This window comes from Oryctolagus cuniculus, chromosome 13 (genome assembly GCF_051225735.1).
Source record: "Oryctolagus cuniculus isolate XC-2025 breed Fujian yellow rabbit chromosome 13, ASM5122573v1, whole genome shotgun sequence".
Classification (NCBI taxonomy): domain Eukaryota; kingdom Metazoa; phylum Chordata; class Mammalia; order Lagomorpha; family Leporidae; genus Oryctolagus; species Oryctolagus cuniculus.
Genome location: NC_142879.1, coordinates 92456869 through 92482351, shown reverse-complemented (window position 1 = coordinate 92482351; position 25483 = coordinate 92456869). Strand labels below are relative to the sequence as shown.

Genomic DNA, 25483 nt, shown 5'->3' with positions numbered 1-25483 from the left:
AGTAATGTTAAAATGTTATTTTTTTCTGAGTTTGATTTGCCTATATATTAAAGTCAAAAAGGTACTGTCGCTAGTACCAAGAGAATATTACATACATTTTGAGTATGTGCATTAGAACACATTTTTAAGTCTACCTTGTAAGCAGTTTTCAGAACTTAGGTTTTGGGGCCAGTACTGTGGCTCAGTGGGTTAAAACCCTGGCCTGAAGCACCATCATCCCATATGGGCACCAGTTCTAGTCCCAGCTGCTCCTCTTCCAATCCAGCTCTCTGCTATGGCCTGGGATAGCAGAGGATGGCCCAAGTCCTTGGGCCCCTGCACCCACGTGAGAGTCCCAGTTGAAGCTCCTGGCTCCTGGCTTTGGATCAGCACAGCTCTGGACGTTGTGGCCATCTAGGGAGTGAATCATAGGATGGAAGACCTCTCTCTGTCTCTACCTCTCTCTGTAACTCTTTCAAATAAATTTAAAAAAAGAACCTAGGTTTCATCATAAACATTGAGTTGGTAGTACAACTTTGTTTTCATGGTATGGCTCATTGGTACCTTCCATGCTAGTCAGTTGACAAACCTTACTTAGTCCTCAGATCAGCATAATGAAGGAAATATTATCATAACAATTTGGTAATTAGGAAATAATCACAAGGGTTAAGTTATGGGTTCCTCTCATCACTCAGACATAACAAAATTGGTTTGCATACAAATGTATGATTACCAAACACATAGTTTATTAGGCCACTGTATCTCCATAAAATCCATCAACTTCTCAGGTCGTTCTACTGATATTCCTCTTGTCAATGTGCCTTTATAACTGCAAAAATATGTAGTATCAAACAAATGTTAATGTGTGATCCATCTATAGTACTTAAACTATTTTATCATTGGCTCTAAAAAAATGGCTTCTATCTAAGGATTATGTCATTATTTTCTACTGGGGCCTCATCTGATATATCATCTGTGATCTCCCTGGGTGACCCTTGTCAGAGGAAACATTACTCTTTTTAAAACAAAAAACAGCAATCATTCAGTCCCCTCATGGGATATGGGGCCAGACACAAAATAGCTATTTTATGACTGCAATGACATATAAGCTCCAGGAGAGGTAAATGCATAGAGACAGAAGGATAAGGGTCTTCCAGAGACCAGCGAGAGAGGAGAAGTGAAGAGTGACCGCTAAAAGGATACAGTCTTGTTATGAAGGTTCTGTAACTAGGCACTGGTGAGTTTTGCATGGCATTGAGATGTACATAATGCAATTAAACCATCCACTTAAAACACACTGAAATGTATCATAACAGAAATAAATTTTAGAGAGGCCAGTATTGTGAGGCAATGGACTAAAGCTGCCACCTGCTACACCAGCATCCAATACTGGAGCATTTGGTCAAGTCCTGGATGTTCTTTTTCCAATCTAGCTCCTTGCTAATATGCCTGGGAAGACAGCGGAATATGGTTGAAATACTTGGGCCCCTACCACCCATGTTGGAGACCTGGATGGAGTTCCTGGCTCCTGAATTCAGCTTGGATGAGACTGGGCCATTGCAGCCATTTGGGGAGAGGATGGAAAATATTTTCCTCTCTCTCTTTCTATCTCTCTCCCCTCTCCGTCTCTATCACTCTGCCCTTCAACCAATGCTGAGTGAAATAAGCAAGTCCCAAAGGGACAAATATCGTATGTTCTCCCTGATATGTGACAACTGAGCACCTAAAAGGAAACCTGTAGAAATGAAACTGACACTATGAGAAGCAATGACTTGAATAGCCTTTGTCCTGACTGTGGAGGAACTGTTGACTTTTTCTTTTTTTTAGATTTTTTGTTTATTTATTTTACAGGCAGAGTTACAGTGAGAGAAAGAGAGAGAGAAAGGTCTTCCTTCCATTGGTTCACTCCCCAAGTGGCCGCATGGTCGGAGCTGCACCAATCCGAAGCCAGGAGCCAGGTGCTTCCTCCCGGTTTCCCATGTGAGTGCAGGGGCCCAAGCACTTGGGCCATCCTCCACTACTTTCCTGGGCCAGAGCATAGAGCTGGACTGGAAGAGGGGCAGCCGGGACTAGAACCTGGAGCCCATATGGGATGCCGGCGCCGCAGGTGGAGGATTAACTTAGTGCGCCATGGCACCAGCCCCTTACTGTTTTATTCTTTTAAGTATTTTCTTTGTCTATTTAATACCATTGGTTGAACTCTTTACTTAATGCAGAATTATTCTTAGATGCTTAAATACAATTTAAAATTGATCCCTGTTAAAAATAAGAGTGGTAATAAGAGAGGGAAGAGATGTACAGGTAAGCATGTGGTTCCTTGGTCTTATCCCTAAGGGTAAAGCTAAAAGCTTACCATGGGACTCCAAATCCCATTAAGTTGGTAGGTATCAATGCCATCTTACCAAAGTGATGTTTAAGTTCATAACTGATGATAAAGATAGGATTAAGTGTCAAAGCCATCACATAAATAAGACCAGTGTCTGCTAATAATAATTGATAGAAATAAAATGAATGGAAACAGGTATTTTTTAACATTGCCCATGAGTGTTACTAGCAGCATGGTTCACCATAGCAAGAAGGTAGAAACAACCCAGATGTCCATCCACTGATGAGTGGATGACCAAATGTTATATATCCATACTATGGTTTAATGACATGGAGTCAGAGAAGGACCCTTCCAACTCTCCGGATGTGGAGATCCATTCTGGGGCAGGGGGTGCCCCTGATGACCAGGATCCAGTTCTGCAGAGGCTCCCTACAAACTGCCTGGGCTGCCACAGGTTGGAAGGGATGACTGAGCCAGAAAGGGCTTTTGCTTTTGGAGGGTGGAGCCAGAAGCATTTCTTTCTGCCTAGGCCACAGGGAACATGGGGGTCTTGTGGCTAGGCAGTTGCCCTTGGCTCAAAACCCAGAGATCAGAGTCCATATTTTACTTTCAAAAATTGAATCTAGAGCCAACATTGTGGTGTAGCAGCTAAAGCCAACACCTGAAATGCCAGCATCCCATATGATCACTGGTGCATATTCTGGCCTCTCCACTTCTGATCCAGCTCCCTGCTGACGGCCTGGGAGCTAGATGCTTGGGTCACCGCCATCCAAATGAGAGACCCAGATAAGAGACTCAGTTGGAGTTCCAAGATCCCAGCTTCAACCTGGCTCAGCCCTGGCTGTTGTGGCCAGCAGTTGGTAGATTCTCTCTCTGTCTCTCTAACTCTGCCTTTAGAATAAAATAAATATATTTTTTAAAAGATGGAATCATTAGGGCTAGTCTGAATCCACTGTTTCTAAGTAAAATGTCATGGCAAGATTGAATCTATACTATAACAAGCCAAGAAGCCACCAGAAGCTTGTCAGAGACCTTGAGAGGGAGTATGGGCCTCCTCTCAGCTCTCTTTCAAGTTGCTAGATGTTAAGAGTCCTGGAACAAGAAGTCTCTTGTTCTAAAGCACCCAGCGTATGTGAATAGTGTAAGCTAAGAGTCCAATATAGTCTTTAGCCTGTGGAAATCCAGTCTGACAATCACAGTCTATTGAAAACCCTGTCATTTTCCCATTGTGTCTTCTTAATGCCCTTGTCAAAAATTAATTTATCAGGACTGGTGTTGTGGAATAGCAGGAGAAGCCACTGCTTGTGATGCTGGCATCCCATATGGGTGCAGGTTTAAATCCTGCTGCTCCACCTCTGATCCAGCTCACTGCTAATATGTCTGAGAAAGCAGAGGAAGATGTCCCAAGTCCTTGGGCCCCTACACCCATGTGGGAGACCCAGAAGAAGCTCCATTGTGACCATTTGGGGAGTAAACCAGTGAATGAAAGATCTCTCCTCCTCTCTGCCTCTCCCACTGTCTATGCAATTGTGCCTTTCAAATGAATAAATCTTTAAAATATTAGTTGATCATAAATGTTTAATTTATTTTTCAGCTTTCTGTTTTGTTCCTCTAGTCTATGTGTCCTTTGCAATACGCTTTTCTACCATATTGCTTTGATTACGATAGCTTAATAATTTATTTTTGAAAATATTTAGTTACTGATTTGCCAGGCAGAGAGAGACACACAGAGCAACAAGGAAAGAGACAGTCCTTTTATTTAATGGTTCACTCCTGAAATGTCCACAAGAGCTGGAGATGGGCCAGGGCTGAAACCAGGAGCCAGAAGTGCAATCCAGGCTTCGACATGAGTGACAGAAGTTCAGTTACCTGAGCCATCACCAGTCTTCTTATGGTCTGCCATGTTAAGAAGCTGAAGTCAGGGTCTGAAGGAGGAAATCAAACCCAGACACTCCAATGTGAGGTGTGTGTGTGTGTGTGTGTGCATGTGTGTGTGTGTGTGAAGGGTTAACCTTACCATCATTAAGTAAATTCAAAATAGATCTCTGTAATAATTGAGAACAGGAATAGGAGAGGGGGAGGAAGAAGGGTTGGAGCATGGGCAGGAGGGAAATGTTGGGTGGGATTTATCATTATGTTCCTAAATCTATACATGAAATACATGAAACCTGTATGACTTAAATAATATTTTTAAAAATATGAAAAAAGGCCGGTGCCATGGCACAATAGGCTAATCCTCCGCCTTGCGGCGCCGGCACACCAGGTTCTAGTCCCGGTCAGGGCACCGGATTCTGTCCCGGTTGCCCCTCTTCCAGGCCAGCTCTCTGCTGTGTCCCGGGAGTGCAGTGGAGGATGGCCCAAGTGCTTGGGCCCTGCACCCCATGGGAGACCAAGATAAGCACCTGGCTCCTGCCTTTGGATCAGCGCAATGCACTGGCCGCGGCAGCCATTGGAGGGTGAACCAACGGCAAAAGGAAGACCTTTTTCTCTGTCTCTCTCTCTCACTGTCCACTCTGCCTGTCAAAAAAAAATATGAAAAAAGAACAAAAATGGCTAGGAAAATTCACATGGATTTAGTCACTGATTTTCACCTCCTCTTTTGTGATTTTTACCTAAGGTAGGAAAACCAGATGTGATTCACTAGAAGGCTTACCTGGATTATTCTTTTCAAGCATTTTATATCTGTGTTCATCTTCATAATCCAGAATTAGCTGGCGATTAGCTCTATCATAAAAAGGGGTACAAAATTTTTATTTAAATAGTCATATGAAAACATTTAACAAATATATTACATTCTTTTTTTAGTCTATGTGCTGCCAAAGCAAACCATAAATGTATTAAATTCTTAATAGAACTTTAGATAATATTGAAGTTGATATCAAGTTAATATTCATGTTACTAATACCACTAATTTCCCCATCATGCTTCAAACTTTCAAGATCTATATATATTTTCTTAATCTTGTAGTTAAACACAAGAATCACTTGAGAATTGAGGCAGTATCCCTTGGTAAATTAATGAGAGTTAGCTTCATATAATGAAGAAGATCTTGAGCTAAGAAGTCCCAGGTGTGTAACCAATAGCTATTTGTTTATTTCTCTTAATCTCAAATGCTGAACTCAAATGCCCTGTTAGAATGATGCTGAATCTTCATGTTCAGCTCCAAATGACTTGCAACACTGAAGCCTACTCATGGTTTCCGATGAATTTTGGATAGGGCTTGCCTCTTTACAATCAAGATAGTGTATATCACATTCAGAGAATTCTAATAAATGGCACACTTTAAAATATTTTAAAAATTTGAAGTAGACATTGAGTACTCAATATGGAAAGGCTTCATTATTACAGAAAGCAGATTACATCTGGGGCTATCACAAGTTGTACCCACCCTGGGGAACAACCAATGGGACAAGTCCACAAACCAAGAAATGGTGTACACAGGATACAAATGAGCACTGGAGTAAACATCTGGTTGGAAACAAGAAACACCAGGTTACGATCTGAGCCCAACATAAGGTTTTGAGAGTGTGAAGTAGGGTATTATAATAGGTTCACCATGCAGGAAAAGTAAGAGCCCCAGCTGCAAGAACGGGGTACTGTTTTGTGAACAATGAGCACTGAAGTATATGGAAGTGAATTAATATGCATTGTAACAACAAAGCATAAGAGAGAAACAAAAGGAAGACTGTGGGATCTGGATGAGTAAGACCATTCTTGGGAGAAACCTCTATCATTACCATATTTCTCCTACAGAAATAGTTTAACTAGCAGCACTGCAGCACCGGAAACAACTGAAGGGTTGCAATGTCCTTTTCCCTCCTCCTTTTTAATTCTAAAGGAGGACTGCCTTTGTTGGACTAATGGAACCTATGAGATCAAGGCTAGGGAATGCTGGGGCCACGTGTCACACAAAGGCCACAAAATCATTTAGGCTGGTCCTGCCAAGGCAACCTCAGGTGGAATTCAAATTCAATAACTCACCCACAGGTTAATTTTTAATTAATAATTTTGTATGGCCCATAAGTGGTGTCACAAATATCCAAGTGACCCTTTACAGAAAAATGTTTCCTCAACCCTGCCTCATATTCTTGGAAATTTCAAGATGGCTCACCCAGGAAATACAAGATTTCGTTCTAAAACTAAAATCTCAGCACCCAATTAAATAATTAGAAGCATCAAAAATGTGACACTATTTGGAACCCATGCATTGGGGTTATATGTGGACTGAAAAAGCACAATATTGGGACCACTAAGGATAAAAGTCTTCACCCTCCTGAGATAACTATATGGAACCCATTGTTTGGCTTCAGATCACTGATGTGAAGTAGCTGTCATTCCAGAAATAACGAAGTGTTACCTGATATATAACATGGAATAGTTATAATTACTTTGTTCAATTTAAGATTCACTAGCCTTTCAAGACAAACACTTACAGATTGAATGTAACAAGAGCAAACTTCTCTGCAGGCCATCCGTACATGTTTAAGCAAGAGGCATCAATTCCTTTTTCTAGAAGAAGCCTTACTATCCTAGTAGATCTATATTGTGCGGCCAGCATGAGAGCCGTCCTAAAAAAACAAAGACATAACTTCACCCTTAGAGACATCAATAATGTGATTTCAAGAGCTAATGTGATATATTTTACCAATTTCATATCTGCCTGTCTCTGTAGATTTGATGTTTACATGTACTAAAGCACACAGGTATTCTGGGAGATTGAATGTTTATGTTTATAAATTATTCCAAGACTAAATGCAAAGAACCAAAAGGAAGGCTTTATTTCCCACTGGGTTAATTCCACAGTAGGGACTAATTAAACCTCTGATGGACAAGAACTCTGCCAAGGTTACTTTTCTGAAGTGTGTAAACATTAAAATGAAGAATTATGTATTTCTTCTCTAGCTGGATATAACAAATTGTATCTCAAAGTCAGGTAGAGATCGCAATAAGTAAAAGTGAACTGCAGGCTTAAGGTGATAATGTTTAACATAGCAGGAATAATACTCCCGGCAGTTTCAGTCAACCATGTTCAAACACATATGTCAGGTACTGAATTAAATGCTATATACACGCATTTTGAATCACATAGAACCACCTTTGAAGCCTATTGTGCTACCCTCTTCATATCAGATAACATTTGATAATAATGTCCCCAAAGTCACACACCTAGCAAGTGCTGTATGTAATAATGGAGCCCAATTTGCAAGCCTTTTCTCTGTGTCACTCACCAAAGACTGGTCTTCATTAAAGAAAAAGTTTATCCAACTGAAATTATCTTTCTCACTCTTCTATATTATCAATTCTGTAATACTAATTCTATATGCCAAAGTAAAAAATCTGGGCCAGTTATTTAATCCAGCAATTAAGACAGCAGTTTTAAAAAAAACACATCCTGTACTGGAATACATGCATTCCCAGCCCCAGTTTCTGACCAAAGCTTCCTGCTAATCCAGACTGAAGAAAGCAGCAGCAATGGCTCAAATAACTGTACTCCTGTCACCCACGTGGGAGCAATGGATTGTGTCCCATGTTCCCAGCTTTAGCCTGGCCCTGTCAGGGCTGTTTAAGAATTTGGAGAGTGAATCTGTATTTGGGTGTTCTCTGTCCCTCTCTCTTTCTGTCTCTCTTTATGTCTTTTAAAATACATACCTTTAAAAATGAAAATATATCAAAACACACTAGAAATATGAAAAACTGTTGAAAACTCAGTATCTGACACTAGCAATTTGTAATCATTTAGGGATAACGTAACATCAATATTCTTTAAAGAAAGCAGTTAGAGGTAAAATCATAAAATAGACAAACTGGTTTTAATATCCTTTTTGGTTAATGTAACATTTTCAAAAGTACATAAAATGGAATTAAATATATTATAACAGGGTTAAGAAGCACAATAGATCAAAAAGTAAACTAAAAGCATATACCTTATAAAATAAGAAACTATAAAGTGAATCTTTTTTTAAATAAAAGATCATATGACTTAAAAAACAATTACAATTGAACATCGGTCAATATGAGAATTGAATCCTACAACATTGGTTCTTTTTGTTGCTTAGTTTCAATAATTGCTTTCCTAAATAACTGATGATTTGCATTGAGGTTTTACACTATATACCAATAATTGTAAGTTATTTTTATTACTGTTTTATTATTTCTGACTTATATGATTTTCATCACTCTTGCACTACACTCAGTTTAACAAACAAATTACTGTACCGTTTAATCTTATCAACAGCATGAATATTGGCTCCTTTCTTAATCAAAAATTCTGCTATTTCCTCACCATTTTCATATATTGCAAGTAATAGTGGTGTGAAGCCATCCTGTAAAACAAATTAACATTCACCAAATTACATGTTTCTCAACAAAATGGAAGGCCTTATAAATGATCTTACAAACTCAAGCATAATTATACAGAAAAGATATAGCAATATAATCCATTTCACCCCCATGGTGTCACATGTGCTGCCCCTTCTTCATGAAAAGGCCCAATCTTCTACCTCATCCCACAAACTACAATCACCTCAATATTCACAAACAACATTTGCTGGATCCAAGACTCTTGGTTCTATTTAAGTATTTAGATGGCATATTATGATCATTTGATTACACCTCATCTAATCCCAGTTTTGTTTCTATCTCTAAAGCTTCAAAACTTAAGATGTAACAGTAAAGATTTAGGTATTTTTAATTGATTCCATGACCACCATGACTATCTCTAGAACAATATTTCTCAATTCTCAAGAATATTTATTTTTCCACAAGTTATATACTGTGTCCCAATAGAAACTTTCTATTATCATGTATGTTTGTAAAAAATTACAAAACAAAACATATTTCCAATATTTAGAAATATTTTTAACTTTGCTTTATGTCTAAATAACATCTTTGTAGCAAACTTTTAGATTTGAGATATTAGATTTGAGATATTGGAGGAATACAGTTCTGAGAACTTGTCAATAAATATGGAGGTTCCTCACATTTCTATAACTCACTTGATTCTTTTCTATCAGTGGTGTCAGGATCCTAGATGCCATTGTCAGGCACTCTTGCTCCAAATGGGTCACTAAGCAAATAGGCTCTGATTGAGGAGATACGGACTTCAAATGAACTACAACTGATGACTACTAAATGCCCTAGGCTTTTTCTCTGATTCTAAGAGTACAGATTTTTATCTTAGCTGTTAGAAAACTCAGAACAAAACTTTATTCTCAATACAATGATAATTCTGATATTTTCATATGTATCTACCTTCGTAAATGTTTTTATTCTGATTTCAATTTTAATTACTACTTAAAAGTTACAGCTCACTAGGCTAATCCTACGCCTAGCGGCGCCGGCACACCGGGTTCTAGTCCTGGTTGGGGTGCCGGATTCTATCCCGGTTGCCCCTCTTCCAGGCCAGCTCTCTGCTGTGGCCAGGGAGTGCAGTGGAGGATGGCCCAAGTCCTTGGGCCCTGCACCCCATGGGAGACCAGGAAAAGCACCTGGCTCCTGGCTCCTGCCATCGGATCAGCGCGGTGCACCGGCCGCAGCGCGCCGACCGCGGCGGCCATTGGAGGGTGAACCAACGGCAAAGGAAGACCTTTCTCTCTGTCTCTCTCTCTCTCACTGTCCACTCTGCCTGTCAAAAAATAAAAATAAAAAAAGTTACATTTTATGTTTTAAAAATATATAAATACAATGGTTTAACAGTAAAAAATCCTATATTGATACATGTCTGGCTTTTTAACATAATGAAAGCTACTACGCCACTTGCATTTTTAAGGGACAATGCTGAAGAAAAGGCCATGTTGTCTGCAGCATACACAGGGTGTGTACAAAGGACCATGATCCACTTCATAAGGCTAATAAACATTCTAATGGAACATGATTATTCACATTCTATATCAAGAAAAACTTTCAAAAAACAAAAATGTTATTTCTTTCTGTTCAGTTCTTTATTTTATTTTAATGTCACAGAATGGGAGGAAGCAGAAAGAGGAGGGGAGAGTAAGAGAGAAAAATCTTTATATTGCTTCTAAAACTCAATGTCATATCTAAGAGAGTAATACAAATTATAAATTAAGAAAAACTATCATGAAAAGCTTAAAATATTTATAAAAAGAGACCCCACCAATGGAGTTGTAAACTCAAATATGTATGGTGGAAAAGCAGGTGACCCAAGTCAGTGAACTAGCTGGGTGTGGACAGTAGAATATGGGAGAGCATATAATTGTATAAAGGGGGCAACCTCTGCACAGCACACAACACAGTACTATGGGCTCAACGGATATCAGAAGGATTATTTAACATAAATCTGAACTTCATATTTCTTCCTGTATCTTCTAAGTTTTACATATTGACACAATTTTTGGGTAGAATCTAAACATACGCTTAGGCTATGGTTAGTCTATTGCCCTTCTGGTTAGAGATTCATTGCAGATTTGTTGCCAGCTATAGTTTTATATAAAGCCAATATTCACTTTAAAATATTGCATGTATTTAGTATCATTTTTTACTTTAAAAGGCTAAATATTAAGTTACAACACCTGATACAAAAAGTTTTCCAACATGTAATATATAATCAAATTGTACTCCATTCTTCCAATAGTTAATTAAATAGATAATTGTTTAAAAGGATGCTGAAACTAAAATATTCTGAGTTCCTACTCACTCCATGGCTTACAGTTTAAAACTGCTACACTAATTATGTATTGCATTACATAAAATTCAGATATATACTGAAATACTCTTTTATTTAACTTCAACTAGAAGAAAACTTGGTAAATTTCTACAACTGAAATCATGAAAAAAAGTTTATAAAACATTTTTATCTAATGACTCAATGATAAGTAAGAGATAAGAAATATTTAAAGTGTCACCCTTTACTTATTAAAAAACTATCCATAAGAAAATTTCTCAGGATCCCTAGAATAGCAGTGAATGGTTTATGGTTGGCAGGAAAAAAATGTTTTCTCTATGCCGATCATCAATGATACTACTCAAGAAAGACAGGAAAATCAGATTACCAGATTTAAAAAGGACAGCTGAAGAAAGTAGAAGCTACCAAGTTCCAACTCCTACTGAACCAGTTCTGTCTCAAAAAATATTTTTAGCTATATGTGTACGTCCAGGCCTTAACACAGTTACTGAATCAGAATGTTCACAGAAGAGCCTAGACTTGCAAATTGTAACTCCTTCCAGGTCACTGTAATGCACAATTCTAGTTGAGATCTACAGTAGTAGCCAACAATCAATGAAGTCTCTTCTTTTACCCATAAAACAATCTCATTCATCATTTGGAGCTTCCACCAAAAAGAGGAAAGGGTTAGAGATAGAAAGACTTCTGAAACTGCATTTAATTGTCCTCTGCAACTGTAGATTACAGACAGCAAACTCAAAGTCCAACTCGCTTTCATTACTTAGAAGCTGCTTTTTCACCATCCTTTCCAACAAGACATTCTATACTATAGAAGCCTTTAGACTCTTATCTACACAGCTCATTCTATCAGATGATAGTAAGTCTTCCCAACAATTTGTTTTCCCCTATCCATCACTGGCTGATCATCACCTAGTCACTCATCTGGTTTCCACAGCCTTCTCCTAAACTTGATCAAAAAGCAAGACAGCAACTCTCTTGACAAAACTCAGAAATCATACCCCCAGATTTGAAGAAAACTATTTCTTAACATATCAACTAAAGAAAAAGGTAAAATCAAAACAAAACAAAAAAACTGTCCTCTGAGGACTTCTCTGAGTGACCTCATTGGCAGACTGGCCTACTTGTTTCTGACTTTCCTTTCCTTTTAACTTTCCCATTTTCCTTCCCATTGACAGACAGCATCTTTAACTCAAAATATAATTAAGAACTTTCCATAAGTTCTATTTACTGTAACATACTTTTGGGTTGAGTTTTAAACCAAAGGTTACATGCAAGGCAAATTTTGCTTTTCTGTGTTTTTTTCCCACTAACTAGGAAAAAAACTTGAGTGGAAAAATGTTGGACACAATGTCTTATATTTAACATTTTCAGAATATTCATAAATAGTTTCCATTAGTGCATAAAAGACAGCTGCCTTCTCTAAACGTTCTTTAAAAGGATCAATATATAACGTGAATTTGTAGACCAGTATTTTAAAATATTTTCATCCAAGGATTGTTTAAGCATATAGAAAAGTGACTCTATATGTTACTCTTAGAAGAAATTTATTTTAAATATGTTCCAAATGAAGTTGGTTGATCCTACCTTGTTCCTCACTTCAATATCGGCACTTCTTAAGAGTAACTGTTTTGCTATTCCAACATTCTCACAGTAGGCTGCGTAGTGGAGGGCTGTGTTGCCATTCTCATCTATAATATTTGGATCAGCCCCATGATTGAGTAGAATTCGTGCACATTTTTCTTCATGGCTCTGAACAGCCTGTCAGTCATACACCAAGAAATAAATTGTTAAGTGCTGGGAATTCAAAAGAAACATTCCACAGGTTTCACCAGTTTGGTATATATAAATGAGATGAGTTCATTTTTATTCTAAGTGTTGTAATCAAACCCACCTCATGTTGAAATAGGCTATATATACCTTCATCAGAGGTGTCATGTTGTCATTGTCAGTGACATTGATCATGCATTTTCTTTCAAGTAGGAGCATCACCACTTCTGAATGACCACTGGCACATGCCAAATGTAGGGCAGTCCTGTGAAATGAGAGGGCTTTTTAGAAATCAATATGGTGCACAATGTCAAAACAGACAATTATTCTTGTCCTTATAAACTCTACATACCGTGCCATAACCCTCCTTCAGAGTTACTTTTCTTTTGGAGGAACCATGGTATTTTGAGTCATCATTACTCCCTACATTAAAGAAACAACTTTGAAGGAGAAACAGCATGGCCTTGACCTTCATCACAACTTAGTTGGAAGGTTGCTTTATGCTCCACTACTTGCCAACTACTGTTTACTATTTCTGTGCCTCAAATACCTCCTGACTGATAAAATGGGGAGAAAATTGTTGCTTAAACAAAACCTACACACTTTATTTATAACAGTTCTTAGCACAACTGATAATTTAATGATTGATACATATAATTCCCATTACTACTTAACCTAAACATTTTTGTTAAGTAAAATAATACATTTATTATGGCTTTGCAGATATGCCCTAACCATTACAGACAGCATTCTATTTCAGTGATTCCAGGGTGCTCATTTCTTCTGAGTTTAATCTCTGACCTTGGGTGCCGTTTAGTATAATCTATAATTCATTACTACTATAACTGGCAGGATTTAAAATCTTTTTTAAAGATTTATTTATTTTTAAAGTAAAACTTACAAAGAGAGACAGAGACAGAGACAGAAAGAAAAAGAAATCTTTCATCTGCTGATTCACTCCTCCGATGGCTGCAATGTCAACATTAATCCTGGATGAGTCTAGGAGCCAAGAGCTTCATCCAGGTCTCCGATGTGGGTTGCAAGAGCCAAGTACTTGGGCCATCTGCTGATGCTTTTCCCAGGCCATTTTCAGGTAACTGAATCAGAAGTGGAGTTAGCAGTACACAAAATGGTGCCCATATGGGTATCACAGATGGTGGCAGTGCATGCTACCCTAGATGGTCAGGCACACAGAAAGTTAATAGAAACTAGGAAAGTTTTATCTATGCAAGATTCCTTATCTGCTCTACCCAGACATTATTTCATTAATAATACACTTTTAGAAGCAGGTGCTGTGGAATAGTAGGCTAAGCTTCCACTCACGTTGCCTAATTTCAAAGACTATAGTTTTCTTCCTTTTTCACTTCAAAGAAACCTCAGTAAAAAAAATTCATCTGAAATAAATGTGCTGCAAATATTTTTCTAAGTATGTTTTATGTACTTTGTTAATTTGTCTTGAAACATAAAACATTTTATATCTAGATGAGTAAGTCTTTAATACATTACGATCTGATATTATCACATAGGTAAATGACATTATTTATGCAACTAAAAGAAAAGAAACCTTGATATTTTTATTGGATTCATATAAAACTGATAAACTGTTAAAACCTCACGATTTGTTGATAGAAGTAACTCCTCCTGTTTAAGAACACGCAGTCAGTCAACATTTTCATCTAAGAGCCTTCAAAAACATTAATACGCAGACGGGTAGGGATGTTGGAATTTGCTCTTAGAATTTTAGTGATAAATTCGGTAAATTCTCTCCTTATGCACTTTTCTATACTACTTACAACAATACAGTTTTGAACTCATGCATACTAAAGATGAAGGCTGTACAGAATTAATTTTGTTGGTTAAATCACTCTACATTGCCAACTCGGTGCTGTCCAAGTGGAATTAACAGGAGTTCAAAATGCCAATTTCACTTCTCTAGGTTACCTTTGAGGTGATCGATTAGTTAAGAACATAGGGTATTTGTCCCTTTGGGACTGGCTTATTTCACTAAGTGTGATGGATACTTTGAGATACAATGACTTTGAACAACCCTGTCTCAACTGTTGTAGAACAAGTTTTTTGTTTTGTTTTTTCATACGATTTACTGAGCTCTTTACTTAGTATAGAGTTAATTATTTACGTATTAAGTTAATTGAAAATAGCTCATAATAAATTATAAGGATGGGAACAGGACAGGGAAGAAGAGGGGTGGGAAGAATCACTATGTTCCTGAAGTTGTACTATTAGGAAGTGTGTACACCTTAAGTAAATGGTTTTGGGGGCGGGGAAGAGAGGGAGAAATCAGAACCCAGGTGAAGCTGGTTTTTGATTGCTCTACTCAGGAAGACCTCAAGGAGCACAGGGGTTGCTGTCCAGTGCTGAGGCCCATGGAGGGCAGCAAGGCAGGCATCCGCAGGCACAGGAGAGCCCGGGAGGGGGCGCTTCGGCCGCCCTTGCCACCCACCCCCAAGCCCCGTTACCTGTTATTCCTGTCGCGGTCATTCACGCTGCTTTTCTTCAGCAAGCAGAGGTGCTGGACCCTGGCTACGTCCCCCTCACTGGCGGCCTTGTGGAGCTTCCGGAGCTCCTTGCGTCGGATGTGGTAGCCAAATTGAGCCTCAATCCCATTCTCGCACCCGACGGAGGACTTCTTTGAAGCCCACCAGACAATTTTCCTCATCCTTGAGGCACCTAGCGGCTTTTCGCCACATCTGGAACACAAAAACACACCAATCAACTGGTCGGAACACCACGGTGCCACAGCGTGGCTCCGCAGTCTGCAGTCTCTCAGCTCAGAATGAACAGCCGGTGCCAAGCAACGCTGCTGTACACATTCCACAGCGTGCACCTCAGAAGGTGGGGGCACCACGCATGCGCACAAAGGCCTTGTGGGCATGGGGCATCACTACACACGTGTCAAGTCGTCTCTCACAGAGGAGCGACTCCAAAAGTCAAAGGTAGTGGAAACCCTTATCCACAGTGAGGTAAGCCCCATATGGGATGGCAATACCCAGTGTGATACCCATGTGTAGAAATCAACTATCTTTTACTCATGTTTCATTTCCTATATTTCACACATACACACAAACCTGCATCTTCACTGTGAATCTTACTAAAATGTACAAAAAAAAATCACTGTTAAAAATTACATTTGCATATAAAATTGGAGACAATTTTACCACAGCGCCAGCTCTGCATTAATGCATTTTCATTTCTACTGGATTATGAACACTGATTTCTCCTAACAAGTTTGCACTGGAGAACACATTTCCATGATCTCTGAAATCACAGTCACAGCCTATTGTCAGTGCATCTGCTAAATTCCATTGGCGACAGGCTGGAACACCAAGAGCTGTGGAAGGGTAATAAACTGAGACATAAAGACTTCTAAACAAAGTATGGGGAGGGGGCATGGCACTGTGGCACAGCAGGTAGAGCCATTGCCTGCAGTGCCAGCATCCCATATGAGTGCTGGTTCGAGTCCTGTCTGCTCCACTTCCAATCCAGCTCTCTGCTTTGGCCTGGGAAAGCAGTAGAAGATGGCCTAAGTCCTTGGGCCCCTGCATCCAACTGAGACCTGGAAAAAAACTCCTGGCTCCTGGCTTTGGATTGGCACAGTTCTGGCCGTTACAGCCAATGGGGGAGTGAACCAGTTGATGGAAGACCTCTCTCTCTCTCTGCCTCTGCCTCTCTGTAACTCTGCCTTTCAAATAAATAAATAAATTTTTTTTAAAAAAAGAAAGTGTTTTGGGTAGTTTTCTGAGGTAGGAGACTTCATCTTCTTGAGGTTCCATGCTATTCAGGCCCCAGTTGTGTGCATAAATTGCATTCCTACAGGCAGAGGGAAATTACTTTCCCCAAATGGCCCAATACTCAGTCAAGTGTCAGTGATTTTGTTTCTTAAATTTTGGGATTAGCGGAAATCCCTTACATTTTATGGAGCATTGTCCAATATTCCAACCGGTATGTGCAGCAACTGGCTACAAAACCCTACTCTTCTGTGGAACACCAGGGCCCATTACCTCGACTCAATGCATGGTGCTACTCATTATCAGATCTCATGCCATGCTCCGTATTTCACAGACACAATTTATAAATCTTAATGCTAAAATTGAGTGAAATAGGAATAAATATGGTTGACCTTGGAAAATCACTGACTGTGTGAAAGAAGCACCAGACCATTCGCAAATTCAATCTGCAGTGGTGCCGCAGCTCACTTGGCTAATCCTCTGCCTGCAGCACCGGCACTCCAGGTTCTTGTCCTGGTTGGGGCGCCAGATTCTGTCCTTGTTGCTGCTCTTCCAGTCCAGCTCTCTGCTGTGCCCCGGGAAGGCAATGGAGGATGGCCCAAGTGCTTGGGCCCTGCACCCACATGGGAGACCAGGAGGGAGCGCCTGGCTTCTGGCTTCTGATTGGCGCAGCACACCGGCCAGAGTGGCCATTTCGGGGGTGAACCAATGGAAAGGAAGACCTTTCTCTCTGTCTCTCACATTGTCTAACTCTGCCTGTCAAAAAAATTCAATCTGCATGAACTGGAATCGAAGGACTAGTGCATGAGGGCCGTTATCCTTGATTTAATAGATTCTTCACGTCTGAAGGAATCTGAATCTAGCATCTCATGAACACCTTCTTAGATGGAAATGCAAGCAAGTAGGAAAAATGTTAAAATGGAAATTCTGGAGCCAGCGACGCGGTATAGTGCATAGGGCCTACGCCTGCAGTGCCAGCAGCCCATGTGGGAGCTGGTTTGAGTCCTGGCTGTTCCACATCCAATCCAGCTCTCTGTTATCAACTGGGAAAGCAGAAGTGGATGGCCCAAGACCTTGGGTCCCTATACCTGCATTGGAAACCTGGGGAAGCTCCAGACTCCTGGCTTTGGATAGATGCAGCTCTGGCTGTCGTGGCCATTTGACGAGTGAAACAGCAGATGGAAGACCTCTCTCTCAATATCTCTACCTCTGCCTCTCAGTAACTCTGCATTTCAATAGATAAATAAATAATTTTAAAAACAAAACCTGAAATTCTTATTCTCAATGATATTCATTGACTTTTTGCCTTACAAATCCTACTGCTTGAGGTGGCAGATGAGGATGAGGGGTGGATGTTTTTGTGGACCAAAGGTAGAGTGAGGCTGGCCTTGACAACAGGGTGAGGCTAGTGTGCAGGACCAACCGGGATGAGGAGGCTGATACAGAGGCGGGGAGGAAAGTGAGTCCGATGTGGTAGGCCAGAAGGAATGGGAGGATATATAGAGAGGATGGAGTGGGAGGCAAGTATGTAGGCCCTCAAGCAGGTTAAAGCTAACAAAGAGTAGGAAGGATGGTGGTGCAACAGTGGAAGAATGGGTGGGTGAGGGTCCAGCAGATGACTAGAATGTAAGGCTGCAATGGAGAAAACAGAAGCAGAATGAAGGCATACACAGATTACAACATTTTTAAAAACATATGAGAGTAAGTGATGCAGTTGGGAATCAAACCCTGGTTTGAAATCCAAACTCCATACACGACCAAGCACCACTTTTGATTCAATTTCCTGCTAATGCACACATGGAGGCAGTCGATGTTGACTCAATCATCTGGTTCCCTTCCACCAACTTGGGGGGCTTGGATTGAGTTCCCGGCTCCTAGTTTTGGCCTGGCCCAGCCCAAGCAGTTGCAGGCAGTCCAGCAGTGAAGCAGCAAGGAAAGAAACGTTGTTGGGATTACTTTACCAAGCAGGTCTGACCGAAGTGATTTTCACAAAAGATTTCCATTGTTTTAGAAATGGACCTGATAGGAGTTGGCACTATGGTTTGGTGGGTTAAGCCACAGCCCACAATGCCAGCACCCCATGTGAGCACAGGTTCAAGTCCCAATGCTCCACTTCATTCCAGCTCCCTGCTAATCTGCCTGTGAAAGCAGCTGATGAGGGCATAAGTGCCTGGGTCCATGCACCACTTTGGAGACCCGAATGCAGTTCCAGGCTTCTGCTTTTGGCCTGGCCTAACCCTTTCCATTGTGGCCATTTGGGGAGTGAAAGAGCAGATGGAAGATCTCCGTGTCAACTCTGCCTTTCAAACAAACAAGTCTTTAATAAAATGGACCTACAAGACCTGGTTCCCTGAGACCAAATGTTTTACGATAGTCAGTTTCAGTATTTCCCGATACCGATCAACAAATAAGTAGTACATACGTTTAGGAAGTATTTAGTTCTATTTAATCACCTCCTTCTTGAGTTTTTCATTAACAAAGACTTATATTATATCCTTCTAATAATACAAATAAATAGAAGTTTTGTGCCAGCAGCAACTTAGATGCTGCCAAATCAGTACTTACAAATCCTTGAGCCTCTTGCATTCACTTATGTGAATTGGACTACTATTGGCTTTAATTTATTTGATTGCTTCTAATTTGGGTGGAGTACAATTTTCTATGAAGCAGAACAGATAATAATTATGTAAAACATGAAGTTATAAAGACTGCCTAGCAGTTGAATAGTTAATTTACAGGAGTGAAAAGGCAGTGAAATACAGTAAAGACTGAAAACCAAAGCAGCTTTTACAAAAACACTAACGAATGTTATAAAGTTTGAATCCTTGCATGCTATCTATTCCTACAAACACATCAACTATTCTGTTTTTAAGAACAAGGTATGAAACGTCTGATATACACAGAGTCAATTCTTAATCTCAACTTCAGAACAAATTCTCAGCTCTCCCAAATCTGTATCACTTCCACAGGTCCTTTACTCACAACTGGGATTGTTGTCGATTCCCAGAGTTCATGACTGACATGAATTAATAAGCCCAATGACATGAAATTTGGGAAATCAGAAGCTGTCCTTTGCAAATGTTTCCATAATGAAAGCAAGGTTTGTTTGCCCCATTGATGGATCTTAAAGAGATCATCACTCTTTTCAGGCTCCTGATTCTATGCATGTCTCCATGAATGGACAATGGCAATATAATCTTGGAATGACTTCAGCATCACATCTTTGTCTAGAAATTTGATTTACAGGGTTTTATATAATACTGACTCTAAATGCTACATATTCTCACAAGTACTTTTCCCATCAGCAACACTTAAATGACTGTGAATGTTACTTTCAAAGCCTACACTAAGACCCTGCAGTCAGATTTTTCTACCACTTCTTTGAGTAAGTTCCCACATGTGAATAGAGACAACTGTATCTTAGTACTTTAGTTGTATTCTATCAAAACACTGTAATGCTCTTAATTCCACCTTGGAAATACTATTCAAAAAAAACCAATGGTGACCTGTGTGTGCACAATTATCATTTAGATTCCTACCACTCCTCATGAATCTGGCCACAACAATGATTCTGGTCTGCTCATCCTCCTTGACGGTAACCTCTTTAAAGGCAAAAAATGTGGGTCAACATGGATACTTAAACATTTTGGAACTCTTAACTTCTTCAAAGCTGGAAAACAACAATATCTATCTCCTTTCCATTGTTAAGAATGACTTGTACTTGAATGCTCTTATGATTTTTTTTGTTCTCTTTTTTCACTTTTATTTAATGAATATAAATTTCCAAAGTACAGTTTATAGATTACAATGGCTCCCCCCCATAATTTCCCTCCCACCCGCAACCCTCCCCTTTCCCTCTACCTCTCCCCTTCCATTCACATCAAGATTCATTTTCAATTCTCTTTATATACAGAAGATCAGTTTAGCATATATTAAGTAAAGATTTCAACAGTTTGCACCCACATAGAAACACAAAGTGAAAAATACTGTTTGAGTACTAGTTATAGCATTAAATCACAATGTATAGCAAATTAAGGACAGAGATCATACATGAGGAGTAAGTGCACAGTGACTCCTGTTGTTGACTTAACAATATGACACTCTTGTTTATGGCATAATTAATCACCGTAGGCTCTTGTCACGAGGTGCCAAGGCTACGGAAGCCTTTTGAGTTCATCAACTCTGATCATATTTAGACAAGGTCATAGTCAAAGTGGAAGTTCTCTCCTCCCTTCAGAGAAAGGTACCTCCTTCTTTGATGACCTGTTCTTTCCACTGGGATCTCACTCGTGGAGATCTTTCATTTAGTTTTTTTTTTTGTTTTGTTTTGCCAGAGTGTTTTGGTTTCCCATGCCTGAAATACTCTCATGGGTTTTTAAGCTGGATCCACATGCCTTAAGGGCTGATTCTGAGGCCAGAGTGCTGTTTAGAACATTTGCCATTCTATGGGTCTGCTGTGTATCTCGCTTCCCATGCTGGATCGTTCTCTCCCTTTTTTATTCTATCAGCTAGTATTTTCAGACACTAGTCTTGTTTATGTGCTCCCTTTGGTTCTTAGTCCTATCATTATGATAAACTGTGAACAGAAATTGATCACTGGGACTAGTGAGATGGCACTGGCACATGCCACCTTGATGGGATTAAATTGGAATCCCCTGGTATGTTTCTAACTCTACCACTTGGGGTAAGTCAGCTTGAGTATGTCCCGATTGCACATCTCTTCTCTCTCTTATTCCCACTCTTATTTTTAACAGCGATCACTTTTCAGTTAAGTTTCAACACTTAATTTTTTAATTTTGCAGCATTTTTACACCATAATGCATGCACCCAAGGCCAAAGACAAGAAGGATCATCTCCCTACATTCCTAAAACTTAGACCAACCAATCACTGGTTCATTCCGCATTTATAGAGCCAACTAGTGGCCAAAGTGACTAGAAATACAATATTCCCAATACAATGAAGTCGTTTGATTATATCAGCTTCCATATTCCTTACAAAGTATCTCAAAATTTCCCACCAAAACATGCCTACTGGCAGAAACTAACGATGCAATCTGAATGGGCTTATTCATTATTATGGGTGAGAAATTGAACCTGAAATGGCCAAAATATGTCAAAGATAACTGGTATATGGTGAAGTCAGGACTTGCCCAAGGCAATCTAACCAGACACACCGTTCTTACTCTTAATTACCGTTCAATACTATTTGCTTTATATTTACCATGGCATTAGTTCAGAAGGCCACTCTGTCTATAGTATCATGAGTTTATCATCCTGTGAGTAGATTGTCACTTAGAGATAAATTCTTTGCTTCCTGGAATGTACATAAATGATCTTAAGCATTCTAAGGCAGCAAGACAACTGGCAGCTGCCACTGGGCCTCTCCTAACACTGGCTCTGTGGGGATCCAGCTATGGTGCAAGAAATCACATCTGCTGCCAATGTGGTGAGCAACTGGAAGTGAGACAAGTAGAGACACCACCTGGAGGGAGAAATTGTTACCTTCTCCCAACTTTCAACAGCCTCGTGATGAAGGAACCATCAGCCCAGCAACCACCAGACTATACACACAATGACTCCAAGTAAGAACCTCCCAGCCTTCTTCCAAACAGTGGGAAATTATTAAGTACCATTTAGACCACAATGTTTGCGATGACTTATTACACAGGATTAGAAAATTGGAACAAATTTCTTTCTGCACCTAGGACTGCACTGTTTTTCATACAGAACCATCTAATTAACTGTGTTTAATGCTAGGCCTGGGACTTATTATGTGATTCAATGAATCTGACAGATGTTTATGAGCACATACTATGTGCTAGGCACTTCTAACACCCTGTTGAACAAAACAAAATGTTCTGCCTTCTCAGAGAGCTTATGTTCCAATAAAGATTAAAACAATTAGAAATACAAGAGTACTTCATGAAGTTTGTGTAAAATGACATTTACATATTTACTTTGGTGCAATTTTTTTTCACATTTTGAAATATATTGCATGCTCCTAGTCTCATTCCTGAGCAATTCACCTTTTTGATAATCAGTTTTGGAATTCGACTTGTGCTTAAATTAAGTCTTTTTCTTAACTTGATTCTCTTTGGAGTTGATGTATTGCTGTTGGTGATGACATTTTGATTCAAACTTATATCTTGACTCTCCTGGTTGTTCCCAATCAGGTTATCACTTGGGGCAACTTGCAGGTGCAATTTATTTTTCTAATCCATGCATGTGAACTTCAGAAAGGTCATGGAAAATCCCCTCATGAAAAACCCTTGCCAACAGACAACAGGGAAGGGTTATTCTGTAACAGATGGGGGCACTAGCTGTCTGCTAATTCTACTTTCTTGGAGGATAAATCATGGACCTGAGAAACAATATTCTGACCCTTGGCTCAATCTTCTTTTTGAACCTCACGTTCTTGAGATCTATTTCCACACTGCTTCCCAAACACCAATTTATCAGCATTCCTTGAGACACTACTAGTGCAAATTTCATGTAAAAATGAGATTAACGATCAATAATACGAAGTAGATTCTGTCTGATGCTGGACAAATCTGAGTGGATCTGGAGGTGTGGTTCAGAGGGGTAAGCAGCATTTGGGACACCAGCTTCCCATATGGGACTTACGGTTTTGAATCCTGGATCTTCGGCTTCTGATTAAGCTCCCTGCTAATTGACCTAGCAGGGCAGAAAACAATCCCAGTCCTTGGACTCCTGCCACCCATATGGGAGATCTGGAATGGGTCCCTGGCTCGTAGCTTTGGGCTAGCCAATGTGGTCATCCAGGAAGTGAATCAGCTAAGACTGAGACTTCCCACCTAGGAAGCCCAGGCTTCAGTTAGGCCGGGGCTGAGCTGCCCTTCCCCGCCCAGGACGCCCGACACGGAGCCGCCACCGCCGCTTCTAACTGCGCTGCCCCTCACCCTCGCTACCGCCGCCTCCTTCACTGTCGCTAACCAGGCCTACACCAACACCGTCCCCGCCTACCTCTGCTTCCTCGCTGGCCACCGACTTCTCGGTTTCTTAGCATAATCGCTACCGCCACCGCTGCATCCTTCCTCGCTGCCGCACGCTGATGAACTGAGCCGCCCCGCCCACGACGTTTACGTGACCCCGACGTTACACACGCTGAAGCTGACCCCGATGCCGCACAAATCTGGGATGCTGACGCTGACCCCGACGCCGCATACGGTGCTGGGACGCTGGCGCTGACCCCGACGCCACAAATGACGCTCGGACGCTGACGCTGACCAAGACGCAGCATTCGCTGCAGCGTCGGGGTCAGCGTCAGCGTTCGTAGCGTCGGGGTCACGTAAACGTTGTGTGCGGGGCGACTCAGTTCATCGGCGGGCAGCAGCGAGTAAGGGTGCGGCGGTGGCGGGAGCGATTCCTCTACGAAACAGAGAAGTCGGCGGGCAGCGAGGAAGCAGAGGTAGGTGGGGCCGGTGTTGGTGTAGGCCTGGGCAGCGGCGGTGAAGGAGGCGGCGGTAGCAAGGGTGAGGGGCGGCGCGGATAGAGGCGGCGGTGGCGGCTCCGTGTCGGGCGTCCTGGGCGGGGAAGGGCCGCTCTGTCCCGGCCTAACTGAAGCCTGGGCTTCCTAGGCGGGAAGCCTCAGTCTTCGCTGGCGGCAGCAGCGGTCGAGGACCAGGAGAACCAGGAAGTGGTGGGTGTCAGCGTGGGCATCCCGTGGGGCGTCCTGCTTTGGACAGCGCAGTTCGTGGGCAGGCAGTGGCGGCGGCGAGGAAAGACGCGGCGGCGGGGCCATTCTGGCACAGAGTCTGGTGGTCAGGAGCGTTGGCGGCCGGCGAGGAAGCAGGTAGGAGTGGCAGTGCTGACGCCATGGGCAGCAGCGAAGCAGGCGGCGGCGGGGGCTCTGCGTTGGGCAGCGGAAGAGAGAGGCCGGCGGCAGTGGAGCTTGAGATGGCAGTGGCGTCAGCATCAGGTAGGCACTACAGATGAACAGGTTGGGGAGGAAAATTGGTCATAACAGTCATATTATACAACATGAAGGGGAAGGAAGATAGGCAGTCAATTGCAAGGGAGGTTTCACAAGCTTTAGGCTAACAGCCTTTGGCTGTCATTTGTCAGATTCTTGGGGGCGCACATATGATGTGGGAGCTAATAAATTTCTCCTTGGGATGTCTGTGCCCTGTGTCCCAGTGCCCGGATTTGAATGCTGGATCCATTTCCAGTTCCAGTTTTCCCGCTAGTGTGTGTCCTGGGGAGATATCAGGTGATGGCAAAAGTGTCTGGGTACTTGTCAGCTAGGTGGGAGACTCAGTTCCTGGCTCCTAACTTCAGCCTGACCCAGTCCTAGCTGCTGCAGGCATTTAAGGAGTGAGGGAGTAAATGGGAGGGCTCCGTCTCTTTGCCTCTTAAAGCTAAAATTCTTGAAAAGTGGGTGATCTTTATCTATTCTTAAGATTTATTTCAGAGGCAGATACTCATGCCCATGCAGGTACATGCACACACACACACACAGTGCAGGAAACAGACATAAAGAGGGTTCTCATCTGCTGGTTGACTTTCTAATTCTCACAACTACTGGGCCTGAGTCTGGTAGAGTTGAGGGTTGGAGAACTCATTCCGTGTTCCCAGCAAGGGTGATGGGTACCCAAATGCCTGGGTCCTATCCACTGCCCTCCAGGTCCACATTACAGGAAGCTAGACTCAGGAGCCAGAAACAGGTACCCGATTTCTTGAGCCATCACAACTGCCTTCTCCATCCACGTTAATAGGAATCCGCTAGAGTCAGGAGCCAGAGGTGGATACTGAACCTGGGTACTTCAAGGATGGAATGCAGGTGACCTTAATTGGCTTGGTAACCAAGATTTCAAATCCTTGCCCCTCTGGATTCTAAAAATCATTACAGTTTAGTTAACAGTTTTAAAAGGAAGTTAAGAATTTACAACGTGTTTTAATTTCATTTCCTTCATACATTTCTTTCTCTGCAAATAATCTTCATCTTTTTCATGTGTACACACCTTATGTAAATGCTTTGGTACTATGCGAAGTTTCGTGGCA

At 41.2% G+C, this 25483-nt stretch overlaps 1 protein-coding gene across 1 annotated transcript; it reads right to left on the bottom strand.

The window, feature by feature from the left end:
* Positions 1 to 707: 707 nt before the first annotated feature.
* Positions 708 to 23575, bottom strand: LOC103352178 (uncharacterized). The gene is made up of 8 exons (XM_017350407.4): positions 23447 to 23575; positions 15194 to 15424; positions 12867 to 12981; positions 12534 to 12707; positions 8522 to 8628; positions 6739 to 6873; positions 4959 to 5029; positions 708 to 808 (listed from the first exon to the last, which is right to left on the bottom strand). Exons 2-8 carry the CDS (start codon positions 15391 to 15393, stop codon positions 792 to 794), a joined length of 819 nt encoding a protein of 272 aa, XP_017205896.4. The 5' UTR covers positions 15394 to 15424; positions 23447 to 23575; the 3' UTR covers positions 708 to 791.
* Between the last annotated feature and the right edge of the window lie 1908 nt (positions 23576 to 25483).